Below are 17,942 nucleotides of genomic sequence, written 5' to 3' on the forward strand. Positions count from 1 at the left end.
CAACCCTGAATTCATGGGTCCAATACGTGGACTTACTTCATTTTTTTTTAAAGTATAGGTGATGGATTGCACTATCTGTAACAAAACAAATGAAAAATTGTGCCATTGGAGTAAGCCCCAAGTATGATTTCTTTATGTCAAATCGAAGAATTACAGTTTCACTCCGAACTTATCACGTGGCAATGAAGACTGATCTATTTAATTGGAAATATATTTTTAAGTAAGTACATATATATTTCGAGTCTATTATAAAATAGGTGAAGTTATAACTAGCAAGGTAATATTTTTGTATAAAAATTTATATTATATTTATTTTTATAGTCTTTATTCAAAAATATTTTTAACGAATACAAGGCTTTTCAATAACCTAAAAATGCGATCATTAACCGATACAGATGACACATTAAAAATCCATGTACAACAATTTAGAAACATGTCTTTACCTTCTACTTTATTATCACCGATTACAATGCAAAAAAACAACATATAACTTGATAATTCTTTAATGGATTTCTTAAATCTAACCGCCAATTTTATCGGCGGATACAAGGCTTTTCGACACTGATTCCTACAAATGCACTAACAATTGGGTTTCACGACATTAGAAGTACCAGTTCAGCAAATAATATAGAAAATATATTCCGATTCACGCATTACATTTGAATAGAAATAATTTTCAGTACATTTTATTGATTTAAATAATGTCGTAAAATTACTTGATAATTTTACAGCCGGTTCTCAAATATTTAGGAATCGAGCTGTTTGTACAGCTCAGGAACATAATCGTCGTATTGGGCTTCGTAGAAATTACCCGCAATAGGATCACCCAATTTGTATTTCTCTGCAAACTTGGCGATAGAGAACATGGCTCGCTTGTCTCTGGATCTGAAATTCAAACCAGATATTGAATAACCAATACTTGTGAATTAATTTATTTAAGAAATTAATAGGCTTTAGGAGTTTGCGCGATATAAAAATAAAAATAGCCTTTATTACTGATTAACCTGATACAAATATACATTAGATTTATTTCAATTTTCGGTATCAGTTTGCCTTTTGGCATAGGCCTCCCCTAGGCTTTCCCATCCATGTCTATCTGCGGCTTTTCTTTGCCATGTTGTTCCAGATATGTTTTTAATATCGTCCTCCCATCTTGTTTTTGGCCTTCCTTTCTTTCTTTTCCCATCCCGAGGATACCATTCAGTAACATCTTTTGTCCATTTTCCCTTCTTGTTTCTTACCATATGGCCTACCCAGTTCCATTTAAGCTTTTTCACTGTGTGAGTGACATCCATAACTTTTGTCTTGCTTCTTATATTCTTAAGTTTAACTTTGTCTCTTAGCTTGAGGTTTAGGATGCTCCTCTCCATTTTGTTTTGGCACACTCTGAGTGCTCCACTCTGTTTGCTAGTGAGGGCCCAGGTTTGTGCTCCATAGGTTAAAGTTGGTAGTATGCAAGAGTTGAACAATGTAGTCTTATCTTTAAGGGGCATATGTGGATTCTTCATAACTTCCTTTAGAGACCAGAATCTTTTCCAAGCTTTATTTATTCTGATGTTAATTTCTTTTTGCATTTGATTTTCCGGTGCAATGATCTGTCCTAAATATGTATATTCATCGACATATTCTATTTGATTTGAATCTAACAGTATAGGTGTTTTTATGTTGTTTGTCATTAGTTTTGTTTTGTCTAGATTCATAGTCAGACCCACCTTTCTGCTCTCTCTGTCTAATTGCGTTAACATTGTTTTTAAGCCCTCTTGGTTTTCGCTAAGCAGAATCAGGTCGTCTGCGAACCTAAGGTGGTTGAGCTTTTTGCCATTTACATTTATCCCATACTCATCCCAGTTAATTTTACGAAATATGTGTTCTAGTACAGATGCGAATAGTTTTGGTGAGAGGGGGTCACCTTGCCGTACTCCCTTTTTTATTTTAAAGGCCTCTCCTTTCCTTTCAGTCTGAATTTTTGCCGTTGATTCTTTGTATATGTTTTTTATTATCCTGATATATTTTCGTTGCACTCCTTGTGAGTGTAGAGCGTCCCAAATGTGTGAATGCTTCAAAGAGTCGAATGCCTTACTGTAATCTACGAATGCCAAGTAGTATGTCTTTCTGTATTCATTGCTCTTTTGGATAATTTGTTTGACGACATGAATGTGATCCATTGTTGAGAAGTCGCTTCGGAATCCAGCCTGTTCTCTCGGCTGATTTTCGTCTAATTTTGAGCTAATTCTGTTCAATATTACCTTTGCAAATATCTTATATAGATTGGAGATCAGGCTGATCGGTCTGTAGTTGTTTATGTCTGCCCTGTCGCCTTTCTTATGGAGCAATATGATGGTTGACGATGTCCATTGTTGCGGTATTGTTTCTTTAGTCAGAATATCGTTGTATATATTGGTAATATCACTTATTATGTAGTCTAGGCATTCCTTCAAAAGTTCGTTTGTTATTCCGTCCTCTCCGGGGGCTTTGTAGTTTTTCTGGGACAGTATTGCGGTTCTTACTTCGGATTCTAATATTGGGAGGGTAGCTTCTTCGTCTTCTTCCTGTGGGTATTGAGTATTTGTGTAGTCTGGATCATCATATAATTTACTATAGAATGTGCGCGATATACCATATAATAATTTCTTCCAGCAGAGGTTTTCCTTATATTGATTATATTATCAAGTTTCTTAAGCGTGCGTTCAAATCCCAGTAAAAATTTTAAATTGCAAACATTAGCATAAAAAAAATAACTAGGAATGTGAAAATGAACACGTTTAAAATACGGTTTAAAATATATAACAGGTAAGAAACGTCATTCAAGTGTTAGTTATCAATTCAAGAGCGTGTCTTGAATTATGCTGCTTGTAATTGTTTGATCGCAAGAAGTTTTACGTTACCTACAGAAATGACTAAAAAGACTAAATTTATTGGAAGACGAAGTTAGAATATCCAACCCTATTCAAATAACGATTTTTCAAGGAAAGAGTCTACCAATAAAAACGCCGGCGCACTTGCAGTCTTGAGGCATGCAACCTGCTCATTTGCTTATAGTTAAATTGAAAAATAACTTACTCAGGTAGTCTTGGCTCATCAAATGTCAACTTAGATGGTTGCTTGTACACCAAAAACACGTATCGGTGGAGACCAGTGCCCTCTGGAGGCCCAGAGCCGATGAACGCGGACAATGTCTCACCCGAGGCGACGTTTTGCCCGGGAATGTTTCCAACCAACCAGTGGTGCCATTCACGGATATTTGGCTCCTTTCGGGAAGGTGCATCTGGATCTAAAAGGATAAGCTTTAAGATTGATTGTCTGCTTAATAAATAATTATTATTTTTTATAAACAATTCATAATTTTGAAGTTTAGTCCTGAAAACTGTTTTCTTGCAAATAAAATATGTAAAAATAGAATTTGTTAAATTATAATCGGTCTACAGCAACACCATGCTACTACTAAACAAACCGGTCAAAGCCAAGGTGTAGAAGCTATCAGGGCTGGCGTCATAGCTGACACTTGGCACATCCTTCACCTGTCTCGGCGTCAGCTCATTGCCTTCGTTCACTTCCACTCCACTTGGATACTTAACCTTGAACCAATGTCAATCATTTAATAAATCTCTTGGTTAATTTCAACTAATAACCGTGTAAATGAATGTGTTTCGCCAACACGTTACACGTCATTTTCTTTGTCCAATCAATTCAAAAATCAGAATGAAATGTCCATGGGTAAAGACCATTGCTAGGGCTGAAACCCCATCCTGGTATACGCATTGAACGTCCACGGGCGGTATCAATTAACATCAGATAAGCTTCCTTTCCGTTTCCCCCCTGTTTTAAAAAAAATGACCGATGTCCCCCTGTTCTATAAAAAAATGTCCGATTCCCCCCTGTTCTATTGAAATTGCTTGACGCCTATACATGACAGGAAACGATTATATTGTAATATTTATATAATGATATGCATTTATGGTAAATTTTCGAGTTAACAGCGAAAACATGTAACGGATATCCGTGATAAATCATAGCATTGTATTTATTATATCATTTTGAAGAAGTGTGTCTGGTAGCGCGTTTATTAAATTTAGTATAATATGTTGTTAGAAATGTCACTTCTGATATGTGTACTTTGACTCACTCACGTACCTAAATTTTTTTTTATTATAATGAGGGTAAAAGGGCAGAAGGCTTACCTAATGTGTAATGACCGCCACCTATTGCCAGAGGCTAGATGCTAGTTTTCAGATTTTAATTTAGAAAATCGGAAAACATTTTTTTTTAAATACAATAACAATGAATACCGACGTTACACAATTATGATTACGATAAATGGTTGTATTAGTGTAACCTATTGTGGATGCATCTAGTGTGTTTGTTTTGTGTTTTATTTTTGACTTTGTTTTTATTATAGGGATGTTTCTGTTTGGTTTCCGAATAAATAAATCTCTTTCGTATGAAAAAATCCATTGCATTTTTTAATGACCTTAGGAAAAGTTTTCAAGTGAATGAAATTGCAAAATGTATACTCACAGTAACCAATGCATTTGGCGCCTTCGGGACGACGTCAGGCACCACGCCGTTGGCTTCAAAGTTCTTAGCAACCGTGGACATGGCTCTCGCAAACACCCTAAAATTGACCATAGGGCCGTCTGCTATTAACAAAAGAATCGCCAGTTTGAATATACGATCCATCGTACACGACATGCACAGGTGACCGGAGATCGCGAAATGTGAAACAAAGTTGTATTACCTGTTTAGCTACAGGTTATATACAGTTGGTTGAAAAGGAAATAGTCATTATTTTTATAGGATTTCACCGTTATTTTAGCAAAGTCTGGTGAATCTAATTGATTGACTGATTGCTTTCCTCAATTATATGCTGGTCTAATATAAATAAGGACATAATTTTTTACATGTTTTTATATTTAACTAGCTTGCTCTGTGGCTTTATTCGCGAAAATTCAATGACATTGAAAATACATTATACGTAGATAGGCGAAGTAATAATTAGCAATATTTGATACTGGACTAACCACTTCTAACTCTTAGTAACCAAAGTAATATTTTTGTATAAAGATTAAGTAGTCTTGGATCAAAAATATTTTTAACGGATACAAGGCTTTTCGACAATACCCGAAATAAACCGAAATAAATGAGACATTAAATATCCATGTACAATTTAGAAACATTTCTTTAATCATCAACGATTACAATGCAAAAAAAAAACAACATATACTTGATAATTCTTTAATGGATTTCTTAAATCTAAACCGCCAATTTTATCGGCGGATACAAGGCTTTTCGACACTGATACCTACAAATGCACTAACAATTGGGTTTCACGACATTAAAAGTACAAGTTCAGCAAATAATATAGAAAATATATTCCGATTCACGCATTCCATTTGAATAGCAAAAATCTGAATACATTTTATTGATTTGGTACTTTTAAAAATGTCTTAAAATGTCTTTATTTAGGCACCGAGCTGTTTGTATAGCTCAGGAACATAATCGTCATATTGGGCTTGGTAGAAGTTACCCGCAATAGGATCACCCAATTTGTATTTCTCTGCAAACTTGGCGATAGAGAACATGGCTCGCTTATCACCGGATCTGAAATTCAAACCAGAAATTGAATAACCTTTACTCGTTAATTAATTTACTTAAGAAAATAATGATAATGTTTAGGAATTTGCTTAAATTTATTTTTACATCGAAGAGTTGTTTTATCCGATTATCCTATTCGAGGTTTCCTAATTTTGATTATAGGCTAGAGTTGCTTAGGCGTGTTTTAAATCCCAGCTGTGCAAAGGATATTACTCTCTAACAAACGTGTGAAGGCAAACAATCTTAAGAAAACCTTGTCTTAATAGGTAAATTAATGTGTCAGACTGATAAAGGAAAACTGATGCAATCCGAGGTTAAACTTCTTATTTGAATATAAATGTGTAAAATTGTTGAATTGCAAACATTATTATAAAAAATTAAAACTAGGTCTGGTCTTGTCAACAAAAAGTTTTACATTACCATACATGTCTAAATAAGACTATTTTGACAAAATGTATGACTTTATGATATTATCCAAACCTTTTCAAATGACAATCTTCCAAGGAAAAAGTTTACCAATAAAAATGCCGCCGCTGCGTTCTTGCCAAAAACTGAGTTAAAGTGATAAAAAACTTACGTGTTAGGTAGTCTTGGCTCATCAAACGTCAACTTAGATGGTTGCTTGTACACCAAAAATACGTATCGGTGGAGACCAGTGCCCTCTGGAGGCCCAGAGCCGACGTAGGCGGACAATGTCTCACCCGAGGCGACGTTTTGCCCGGGAATGTTTCCAACCAACCAGTGGTGCCATTCACGGAATTTTGGCTCTTTGCGGGAAGGTGCATCTGGGTCTAAAATAATAAAACGTTAATTATAACAAAAATATTTAATAGTTAGGGGGCGTCCATAAATTACGTGAGGTGTTTAAGGGGGGCAGGGGGTCGAGTCACGTCTCATCTAATCTTACGTTGTAGAGAGGGGGGGTCTCGGCAAATATCACGCAATTTTTTTAAAAAGCACGAAGCAAATTTGTTTTTTTCTTTTTACAATAACAATCCAACGCGTTTACGTAAGAAACTCACATTTTGAAACATCTCACGTGAGATTGGGGGTTGGGGGAGGGGGTTGAATAAAATCTCACGACATCTCACCAGGGGGGGAGGGAGTGGCAGAAAATAAAAAAAAACACCTCACGTAATTTATGGACGCCCCCTTATTTAATTAAATTACTTTAAAGCTCATCTTCTAATATAATATTTAGGACAATCTTAATTTTTATACAACGGGGTAAACGGGCAGGAGGCTTTAAAGCTTTAAGTGTAAAAATACGTTTATTATGGACCATAAGATAGACAGGTATCACTTATTCCACGTCATTAAATTTGAACCTGTAGGCATACTCATCGGCAAAGATAACAGAGGGTTTCGGCCGAGAGAAAAAGCCGGCGTAAAAACTCTCAGTAGCTACTCTTTTAAAAAAGAAAATCATCAAACAATACTTGTTTTAAAACAAATATAGCAAATTAATTAGAAGAAGCCTGCCCAGCACTAGGCCCTTTTATCAACTAGATAATCGAAATGTAATAGTTATGTATTGTGACTGTCTGCTTTAATAAATGATTATTATTTAAGATAAACAATTCATAATTTTGATACTTGGTCCTGTCTATTATCTTCTAGCAATTAATACATACCTTCGGAATTTTTAAAATTAGGTTACAAAAATCAATTTAGCAACTCGTCTATTTCACTTACAAGCCTGAATCTTTCTGACCGTACAATTCATAAAAAGTATTAAAATTTTACATAAAAGAAACCTACAGAAAAATAAATAAAAATTAGTAGTTCCTCAAAAATCAGTCCACACCAACACATATCAGCAACACAAAGACATACCGGTCATAGCCAATGTGTAGAAGCTATCAGGGCTGGCGTCATAGCTGATATTTGGCACATCCTTCACCTGTCTTGGCGTCAGCTCATTGCCTTCCTTCACTTCCACTCCACTTGGATACTTAACCTGGAACCAATGTCAATCATTTAATAAATCTCTTGGTTAATTTCAACTAAAAACTGTGTAATTAAATGTAATTCGCCAACACGTTACAAGTTATTTTCGTAGTCCAATCACGATTACAGTTATAATTTAGGTTTCATTTTCATTACTGCGGACAGGAAGCACGCCTGATGTTACGTGATAATAATAGATAACGAAGCGCCCACAAGTGCGTCGCCGGTCTATTAAGAATTGGTACGCTCTTTTCTCCAAGGCCTACAATATCTTATTAGTAGCGTCAAAACGTTCAAACGTTGGTTTTAAAGTTCTTTTATTTATACACTTTACTAAATTACATTAACTATATGACAAAAATATATAAGATAACAAAATTAAGCGCCTGTTAATAAAAGCAACAGGCTGAGTAGGCTGGAGCCTAGGACGGCTGATTTGAGGGGGCGGCTAATTTGTCCCAATTTTATTTTCTTAGATAAACAAAAAATTTATAACTACCTATGTTCGTAATAGAATCATATTTAGTTGATAAAATAAATTGAGGGCCATGAGGGTGGTCCCAAAAATATTTTTAACTCGGCTGATCCGCGCATTCGCATTGTGAACGAGTCGTGGTTGAACATTCGTTGCGTACAGTTAGATGCAATTTTATAGTGTTTTTTTTGTGCATCTCTTGTCAATAGTTACGTCCTCCATTTAGACTATTATAGTGAGTGTTTTTGTGCGTATTCGTGAACTATTATTGTAAGGCAAGGTACAGCATCAGTCCTAACATTTCTTGTTCCCAAAACTAACAATCTATCCATCCTTACGGCTGACGTGTTTTTTTGTGCCTTTCGCCCTAACAAGGAGCAACCTTGAGGTATGTACTCAGGACTTATTTTAGTATAAGATTACGTATCGACGGCCACCGAACCGTTCTTTGTGATACATAATTTTTTGGTAGCAGAGCGTGGTTCCATTTTAGTTAATGATTTTTCGGTATATAAGTCCTTGGTTCATAACTTATTAATGCATATATCTTGTTATGTTTGTAGGGATTATAGTGTTTTAATAGTGTTATAAATCGTTTTGTGTAGTAAGTTATTAGCCGCTTATTATAATTTGCTTTTTATTTGATTTTTGTGCTATTGTTTGTACTTTTATACTTTTATATAATGGCGGTTTCGCACAAGGCACAAATAGCTGGTGTATTGCGGTGGCTAGGATCGGCCGTTTTAAATATTTCGCGAAAAGATCGCGTACAGGCCCTTCTATCAAGAAGTGACGCGTTAGAGGATAGGATGAAAGATTTATATAAATCGTATCAGGCATTGCTTGAATTGGGTTTGGAACCGGAGGTGATGGACAAGGTTTGTGGAGACATGGATCAGGCTGAGGATTTGGCTGATCAAATCAGGGAAGCCGTTGGTATTATTAAATTAAATTCGGCTACTCAGTCAAATAACCTTCAATCGAAGGATAGTTTAACTTCAAGTGGTATTATAGGTAGGTTACCCAAATTAGATTTGCCCCATTTTAGTGGCGACTTAAGCCAATGGGTGGCGTTTATACATTTATTCGATAGTTTAGTGCACTCAAGGGGTGATTTAACATCTGCGCAAAAGTTGGCATATTTGTTGGCTAGTCTCACCGGGGAGGCTAAAGGGTTAGTCCAACATTTAGCACTTGTGGACAACAATTATGATATAGCCAGAGATTTACTAATGAGGCGGTATCAAAATATACGTAGGCTAGCGGATAGCCACGTAAATGTCATTTTAAATTTACATAGTAATGTGCAGAGCCACAACTTAAGAATTCAAGTTTTAAATCCTTTATTAGTGGCAATTAATGGCTTAAGGGGTTTAAATTTGCCTGTAGATAGTTGGTCTTTTATTTTGTTGCATATTACATTACAAAAACTAAATTTAGATATGCGCACCCGATTTGAACAGGCGTATGGTGGAGATTCAACCACTCATCTTCCCACGTTTGATGAATTGATCTTGTTTTTAGAGGATGAGTGTCGCAGACAGGATAATGTTCCAGCGCCGTCCACGACGCCGGCCCCAATTTCTACTAGGCCGCGACAACAGCATATGCGCTTAATGCGACGCCCTGACCAGCGAGTTTATAACGTGGCAACTCAACATTCAGGCAAATGTTGTGTTTATTGTCGAGTCCCTGATCACACCGTAGTGTCATGTCAAAAGTTTTTAGCGTTACGTTTTCAAGCACGGCGAAATATTGCCCGACAGCGGAAGTGGTGTTATGGTTGTTTAGGTAAGCACCTGGCATCACAATGCCAAGTGTCACGACCATGCAAACAATGTAATGGCGATCATCACATTATACTTTGTGGTAATATGAATGGTTCACCCCAATCAGCTGCACCGGCACGGGAGTTTGTTGAAGATATGCAAAATACAGGTGATCAGTGGAATGGTGGTGTGAAGGTTAGACACTGTAGTTTTGGTCATGCTTCCAGGCACCGTACAGGATCAGGTTATTATGATTATCATCGGAGGCAGCCACCACCCTGCAGGGGCGGGGGAAACTTAAGGTCTCATGACAGGACTCGTGTCACCTCTGATCAGCAACAACTTCCTAAGAGCAAAGATAATTATGACTCTTGTGCATCACCTGTTATTAAACAGCAACGTCGTGATTTTGTTAGGCCTTTGCCCTTTTCTGAGTGGCCTCGTTTAGGCCAGCGGGTCCCTGAACCAGAAGGATATTGACTAGGTCACGTCCCTACTAGAACTCCTACATCTCCTATTACTGTTTTGTTACCCACCGCACAGATTTGTGTTGGTTCTCCATCAGGTGAGCAGGTAACCACGCGTGCGATTTTGGATTCTGGAGCACAGGGAAGTTTGGTGTCAATGGATTTGGTGGATAGGTTACAGTTGCGTATTTTCCCTGCTAGCGGGAGTATATTTGGTGTAGGTGGCTCTAAGGTGGCTGGTTTGCGGGGACAAGTTACACTTACTTTTTCTCCTGTTCAATGCTCTCAGCCACAGATTACAATTTCTGCCATAATTTTAGATAATGTTATGGGCAGACACCCACTTGTTAAATTACCATCGGAGATATTAGATTTTACACGTAGTCTAAACTTAGCGGATTGTACATTTCATATTCCAGGTCAAATCGATTTGCTACTCGGAGCAGAAGTTTTGGGAATGCTGCGGCTAAGTAAAAGCACACTTTTACAACCAGCGGGTTTAGTAGCAGTCACAACTGATTTTGGTGATGTCATTATGGGTCCTGTGTTTCCAATAGAATCTCTTAGCGTTGAAGATGGTAACTTGTGTGTGGGACTCTCACTTGCTGAAGCCATTCAACGGTTTTGGGAAGTCGAAGAGCCTCCCACAGCGGCTCGTGAAAATCCGGAGCACCAAGAATGTGAATTGTTTTTTCAGAATAACACTGGTCGTCTCCGTTCGGGTAGGTTTGTCACGAGGTTACCTTTTTTACCATCCCGACCACCTTTGGGTCACTCCAGGTCTTTAGCTGAGAAAAGGTTAACATCCATGGAGAGACGAATGAAGAGAGATTCTACTTTTCGTGCTAAGTATATAGAGTTTATGGACGAGTACTTTAAGCTCGGACATATGTCAGTTTCTGATTATGATTGGCGCACACAGGAGCACTACTTCATTCCACATCATGCTGTGTTTAAAAGTGGTAAAATAAGAGTGGTTTTTGATGGCTCAGCGCCTACTTCCAATGGAGTTTCTTTAAATCAATGTTTGCATTCGGGCCCAAAGTTACATCGTGACATTGGTGATATTTTAACAAATTTTAGAAGACATCAGATTGTATTTGTTGCAGATATTAAAATGATGTTTAGGCAAACCGTAATTCATACTGATGACCGTTGCTATCAACTTATCTTGTGGCGTGAGAAGGAATCCGATCCAGTTACAGTATTTGAATTAAATACCAATACATACGGACTCAGATCAAGTCCTTATATTGCTATTCGTACATTGTTAGAATTGGCTGAGCGAGAACGTTTGCAATTTCCAAGAGCAGCTGATGTTTTGAATAGTGATGTTTTCGTTGATGACATTTGCACTGGAGCTGCAAATGAGAAAGAAGCCTTGATACTACGCGATGAGCTAATTGGGATTCTTAAGGCTGGTGGATATGAGTTAAGGAAATGGGTGTCTAACTCACAAGCTGTTCTTGCTGGTTTACCCGAGGATCATCAACAACATCCTTATATTTTTCAGAACGTGGACAACCCTGACGCTGTTGCAGTATTAGGTATTCAGTATCAACCGTTAGGTGATATATTTACCTTTCGAGTGCAAGACATAGATGTAATTAAATCTTGGACAAAGCGTGTAGTACTTTCAACTGTAGCCAGGATATACGATCCTAATGGATGGTTAGCTCCAGTTGTTTTTTGGGCAAAATGTTTTATACAAAAGCTTTGGTTACAAGGATTAACATGGGATGCCCCTTTAGTTGGTGAATTGTTAAGTGTTTGGATTAGGTTTGTTTCGTCGCTTCCTGAAATTCAATTGATTAAAATTGATAGGTCTTTATTGCCACCAGGGAAATGCATAGTGGATATTCATGGTTTTTGTGATGCATCGGAAAGTGGTTATGCTGCTGCAGTTTATATTCGTTCTGTCAATCAATCTGGTGTTGTAACGGTTAAACTAGTTATGGCAAAGAGTAAGGTTGCACCGGTAAGAACACGCTTAACAATTCCTAAATTAGAGTTATCAGGTGCTGTTCTATTGACACGTTTGATAAACCATGTTAAATCCATTTTTGGCCAAAAAATGAATATTCAGAAGTGTTTTGCTTGGACTGATAGTCAGATAGTTCTTGCATGGCTGCAAGCGTCAGTTCATGTTTTGGAAGTATTTGTGGCCAATAGGGTTTGTCAAATTCAGCAATCTGTCGTGACCTTAGATTGGAGGCATGTACCGGGAGAATTTAATCCGGCAGACTGTGCATCTCGAGGTTGTGAGGCTCCAGTAATATTAGACCATCCCTTATGGTGGGCTCCAGGTTGGCTGTACCAACCCGAAAATTGTTGGCCTGCTTGTCACGTCTTCCAGTGGCATAACCTTTGCTACCAGCCTCCGGTTTTAGACTCAGTCATGTTAAGCCTGACTGGGACGGGGGACTGTTCGTAATAGAATCATATTTAGTTGATAAAATAAATTGAGGGCCATGAGGGTGGTCCCAAAAATATTTTTAACTCGGCTGATCCGCGCATTCGCATTGTGAACGAGTCGTGGTTGAACATTCGTTGCGTACAGTTAGATGCAATTTTATAGTGTTTTTTTTGTGCATCTCTTGTCAATAGTTACGTCCTCCATTTAGACTATTATAGTGAGTGTTTTTGTGCGTATTCGTGAACTATTATTGTAAGGCAAGGTACAGCATCAGTCCTAACATTTCTTGTTCCCAAAACTAACAATCTATCCATCCTTACGGCTGACGTGTTTTTTTGTGCCTTTCGCCCTAACAAGGAGCAACCTTGAGGTATGTACTCAGGACTTATTTTAGTATAAGATTACGTATCGACGGCCACCGAACCGTTCTTTGTGATACAACCTAAATGTTTTATAGAATTCACCACTTAACTGAACCTTTCAAAGTAGGGAATTGTTTTCAAAACAAAAATTCACGAATAATTTTCATATTTAAATAATGATAGCAAAATTGTGTTTTTTTAGTGATTTTAAGTAGGTATCTAAATCAGGGGCAAACTGCGGACCGCCGAAAAGGCAGTCATCGCAGCTCATAGACACCCATTTATAGCGATGCCGTTTAAGGGAGGAGTACGCACGAATTTTGAATTGTTTATAGACTGCTTTAGAATAAAAGTTATTAGTTTAAAAAACTTACTGTACAGGTTTAGAATACTGTAATCAGTTATTAATTTATCATAAGATATGATTTTTTTGTAAACAAAGAACCATTTTCATCTTATCGTTAGTCTTTTAAACCAAAAATATTTTCATCCACCGTTATTTGTCCGTCTAGACTGTAGGGTATCAAAATTCAGATGGTTATAAGAGGCGGCAAAATTGTAATAGGCTGGTTTGGGGGCAAGTTAAAACAGTGATGTTGCTTCACATAAATTAAACGATAAAAAAATAAAACGAAACCTGCATAGAGCATTACAAAAAACAAGTTTTTGTCAGTTACATAGGTAAAAGTAAAAGTCAAAAATCAAAACTCATTTTCATTTTTGAATTTTCGCAAGCAGACGACGAAATTTGACTTTACCTATATAATTTGGAAAATTGTTAATTTATTACGAAACATACTTAGAAAAATAATGACAAATATTAATAAATATCTTTCATTTCTTTTTTTTTTGACCCTGAACCACTATTTCTGGTGTATGAGTTAAGAATGGCCGTAAGACAGGATGGCATTATTGTATTAAGATAAGACTGCGTAAATTGAGTAATAGGAATGTCCTCTCGATCCTATGAAAACCTGTTGATTCTGAATTAACAACTTTTCGACAAGCGTCTTTTAACGAATACTTTACTTTGTCAAGGCACTTTTTTGAATTTAGAATTTATTTTACGCCTACAAAAACATGACATTCACTAACTTTCACTTTTTGCTGAAATCAAAATTCTGAATTCAAATTTCTATTCGTCAAAGTAGTTTTTATTTGAATTTTCGAATACACAGGTAATTTCTACATTATGCCAATTTGTGTTTCCATTGAGTAGTAAAAATCGTCACGATATTTTAAACGAAACTATTATTCATTGATTTGTTCGTTAAAAAGTATGAAATCAAGAAAGCGACTTGCTTTATGTTATTGAAGAATCATTATACATATGCATCCTCCTTTCTTCCTCTTCAATCACAATGTCCATAGATAAAGACCACAGGGCTGTACCCTCCGTATATTTAATATTTAGCTTAAATCTCTGAAACCCCGTCCCGGGATAGGCATTGAGCGTTCACGGCAGCGGTATCATTAACATCAGATGACCCTCCTTTCTATTTGCTAACTGTTCTATAATAAATGGGCCAAACTTGCTAGTTTTAAACACACTTATTATTGATATGTATTTATGGTAAATTTTCGAGTTTAACAATTTATTATAACATTTTCTATATTTTTATTTTAATATAAAATTCTGTCCAAACTAAAGTTAAAGTACTTAATATTTATCTCTTTTATACCTACTTCCGCTGTTGTACAACTTCTCACTTGAAAATGTTTGTTTTGTAAACATGATCGTAAAATGAAACCCGTTTCTTGGCTTGTTTTTCGAATTAGCGCTGATATTTTGTAAATTCCAAAAGCGATAGCTATACACAACCATTTTGTATACAATTCCGATATGGTTTGATCGCTGGATGGCCTCAAAACTGTAACTATGGCAATTTTAATCTCAAAACTAATTATATAACATGCCTATAAGCATTGAAAAATAACCTTTATATGTAAACATAAGATAAAATAATAAAAGTTATTTTTATTTGCAGATAATGCTCCATAACGATGACAAAGCTTATATTTTATTATAAATGACTAGCAGATTTTCGAGATTATAAACTTGGGCAAAATAAATGAAAAATGGATTTCTCTTTGCAATAAAAGTTTAAATATAAATTGTGTTATGTAGAAATTATAAGTACTGTTGACATGTCAAAAATAAGCGACTAGCTCTAGCGACTAGTCCACGACACAGGAAATCCTCGTATGGAAGATAATGTTCTTTTTTCACCTAAATATAATTTTTATTGTTTAAAATAAAGGATTTTCTTTTCGATTATTAACTATTTCACTACCAAACCCTTACTTTGCTAATCTTTCTGATAGACCCAAACAACTGTGACCGTATATGCACGATTCAAATTCAATAATTATGAATATGGAATATTTTATTAAAAGATTATATAACTCTTATGTATTTTTAGATATCGAAAGCGCCTTTGTGTGTATAATATATTGATTTGGAATGTTGATAACGTAACAAACATTTTTAGAAAGTTGACTTAGGCGGCAGTCAGGCAAATATGCTGAATATTATTTATAAGATTTAATGATATTGCATTTTTTGAATTGAATCTTCTTTAGCTGCATGAGGAGAATTTTTACGGATGAAACGTCACGAACATGTGCAGCGTTTTTGTCGAAGAAAAGGGAGAGAGCGATTGAGAGAGAGTGAGAAAGGGAGAATGAAAAAACTACACGCTATTACAAAAACTGCCTTATAGTTAAGAATTGCCTTTATGCTGTATACTATATCGATTTTAATTCCGAAGATCGGAAAACATTTCCAAATAATATAAAAATATTAATAGCAATTTGTATAACGACGTTACACAATTATGATTACGGTAACTCTCTTTCGTATGGAAAAATCCATTGCATTTTTGATGACCTTCGGAAAAGATTTCAAGTTAATTAAATTACAAAACGTATACTCACAGTAACCAATGCATTTGGCGCCTTCGGGACGACGTCAGGCACCACGCCGTTGGCTTCAAAGTTCTTAGCAACCGTGGACATGGCTCTCGCAAACACCCTAAAATTGACCATAGGGCCGTCTGCTATTAACAAAAGAATCGCCAGTTTGAATATACGATCCATCGTACACGACATGCACAGGTGACCGGAGATCGCGAAATGTGAAATACAGTTGTATTACCTGTTTAGCTACAGGTTATATGTATACAGTTGGCAGAAAAGGAAATAGTCATTATTTCTATAGGATTTCAGCGTTCTTTTTGCACAGTCTGGTGAATCTTATTGACTGATTGCTTTCCTCAATTTTATACTGGTTTAATTATAAATAAGGATATAATGTTTACATCCTTTTATTTTTAACCAGCTGTGCCCTGTGCGCAGTGCAATAGTAATTTAAAATGAAAGTACATTTAAAATTGTTTAGTATATTAGATTCTTTATTACAGCGACAATAATTTGTTTCCGAGTGTAGATTAAGTTTTACAATTATTTTAGCCTGAATATTAACTATATTAATTTATATACTGACGTAGTCCACTCTTTCATGAGGCAAAACTTAGTAAGTTCCTGGTCAGTTTAATCTATCTTCTCATCCTTCTGGGACTTTTTAAGAAACAATATGGAATTAAGTTTTCATTAGTTATTAAACCAACTACTAATTAGGTTTAAAGACTTTATTTTCTCAAAAAAGGCAAAAATGTCACTTACATGAGAACAATACTTCAAACCTAAAAGTAAAGGTAACCAAAGACTCACTAATAAAAACCAATTATAAGGAAATGAAATTAAAAGTTATTTTGTTTGACATATTCACCCAGCATGGATTTGAAGAAGTAATATTTTTTATATTTGTGGGTAGTATAGTATTTTATTAGTACTAATTGAGGAAAGCATTCAAGAAATTAGAACACTGAGAGGTAATAGTTTTCAAATTGATTTAATAAACATCCAATCAAAGATTTTAAAAAAATATTAGGGACCAATCATACTGACACATGCTTCTACTATGCTACTCTTATACCATTCTTAAAATTTAATTCATAAAAATAGAGACTACTTTAAGGGTAAATGTGAGTAAAGAATCACAGTAATTATTAGCAAGGCAACTCAGTCCTGATATTTACACATAACCTAAACCCATTATATTCAATACAATAAAATTAATTTAATAAAAATTATGAATATTTAATGCATTATTTTAAGTTAAAAATATACATTAAACATTTATTTACATTAACAAAAAATTTACATTAGCATAAGTTTATAGCCAGGTAAGTTATGCACATTCTGTTCCAATACATTTATTAGCGCTTAGTGACAACTATAACATTATAATTATACTGAGAAAAATCTGTATAAAACCGATGTGTAATGATATAAACTTTAGTATTAGATGATACTTAGGCTATTTACATCCGCGATACCGGTATGCAGTTTGATGAATATTTTTAGCACCAAATAATCTAAAGTTCTTTATTAAGTGTGCATTACGTAATTGTAATGTAATTTTTATCTCTCCACCTATTTTATTAACTGTTATCGCAAGTTATTAGTTATACATTTTCTAGAATATTGTAATTCAATATTCTAGAAAATGTGAACATGATAATAAGATCGAGAATGATATTACACTACTCTGTTTTAGGCAGTGGGAAGAATTAAATTAAAATTTAAATTACTTACGTCTTAACACAGTCGTAAATATACAAAAATAATGCAAGTTACAATTAACAAAGCGGTGCTTTAATAATATATTTTAAATTTTTGAAGTTGTTACACTTGGTAGTTGGTACTTTCTATACCTAATTATTGTATATAAATTGACGAATGACGGCTATTTCGCAAATATAAAATGACAATGGTTACCTCCAAACGTGGAAAAAAACAATTAAAAGAATTTCAACGTCACCTTACACCATATAAACATTACTCTGT

The 17,942-nt window shown here is 35.4% G+C and overlaps 2 protein-coding genes across 4 annotated transcripts; both read right to left on the reverse strand.

The window, feature by feature from the left end:
• Positions 1–487: 487 nt before the first annotated feature.
• Positions 488–4,742, reverse strand: LOC111003336 (protein D2-like). Its single transcript, XM_022273782.2, has 4 exons — positions 4,516–4,742; positions 3,452–3,575; positions 3,061–3,271; positions 488–885 (listed from the first exon to the last, which is right to left on the reverse strand). Exons 1-4 carry the CDS (start codon positions 4,687–4,689, stop codon positions 747–749), a joined length of 648 nt encoding a protein of 215 aa, XP_022129474.2. The 5' UTR covers positions 4,690–4,742; the 3' UTR covers positions 488–746.
• A 714-nt stretch (positions 4,743–5,456) lies between these two features.
• Positions 5,457–17,836, reverse strand: LOC111003413 (protein D2). 3 transcript variants are annotated; one of them, XM_045631204.1, is made up of 5 exons: positions 17,691–17,836; positions 15,969–16,065; positions 7,429–7,552; positions 6,170–6,383; positions 5,457–5,598 (listed from the first exon to the last, which is right to left on the reverse strand). In XM_045631204.1, exons 2-5 carry the CDS (start codon positions 16,047–16,049, stop codon positions 5,460–5,462), a joined length of 558 nt encoding a protein of 185 aa, XP_045487160.1. In that variant the 5' UTR covers positions 16,050–16,065; positions 17,691–17,836; the 3' UTR covers positions 5,457–5,459. The 3 variants fall into 3 exon arrangements, with proteins under 3 accessions (XP_045487160.1, XP_045487159.1, XP_045487158.1); XM_045631203.1 differs by having other exon boundaries at positions 15,969–16,090; positions 17,691–17,831; XM_045631202.1 differs by lacking the exon at positions 17,691–17,836 and having other exon boundaries at positions 15,969–16,172.
• Between the last annotated feature and the right edge of the window lie 106 nt (positions 17,837–17,942).

The sequence above is a fragment of the Pieris rapae genome, chromosome 14, assembly GCF_905147795.1.
Source record: "Pieris rapae chromosome 14, ilPieRapa1.1, whole genome shotgun sequence".
Lineage (NCBI taxonomy): Eukaryota > Metazoa > Arthropoda > Insecta > Lepidoptera > Pieridae > Pieris > Pieris rapae.

Coding starts and splice junctions, on each gene's coding strand:
- LOC111003336 (XM_022273782.2), bottom strand. CDS start 4,689: ATGTCGTGTACGATGGATCGTATATTCAAACTGGCGATTCTTTTGTTA. Junction 3,576..4,515: donor CGCCAAATGCATTGGTTACT/GTGAGTATACAT, acceptor CATTGGTTCAAG/GTTAAGTATCCAAGTGGAGT. Junction 3,272..3,451: donor CTACACCTTGGCTTTGACCG/GTTTGTTTAGTA, acceptor TTATCCTTTTAG/ATCCAGATGCACCTTCCCGA.
- LOC111003413 (XM_045631202.1), bottom strand. CDS start 16,142: ATGTCGTGTACGATGGATCGTATATTCAAACTGGCGATTCTTTTGTTA. Junction 7,553..15,968: donor CGCCAAATGCATTGGTTACT/GTGAGTATACGT, acceptor CATTGGTTCCAG/GTTAAGTATCCAAGTGGAGT. Junction 5,599..6,169: donor GAGCCAAGACTACCTAACAC/GTAAGTTTTTTA, acceptor TTTGAATTTCAG/ATCCGGTGATAAGCGAGCCA.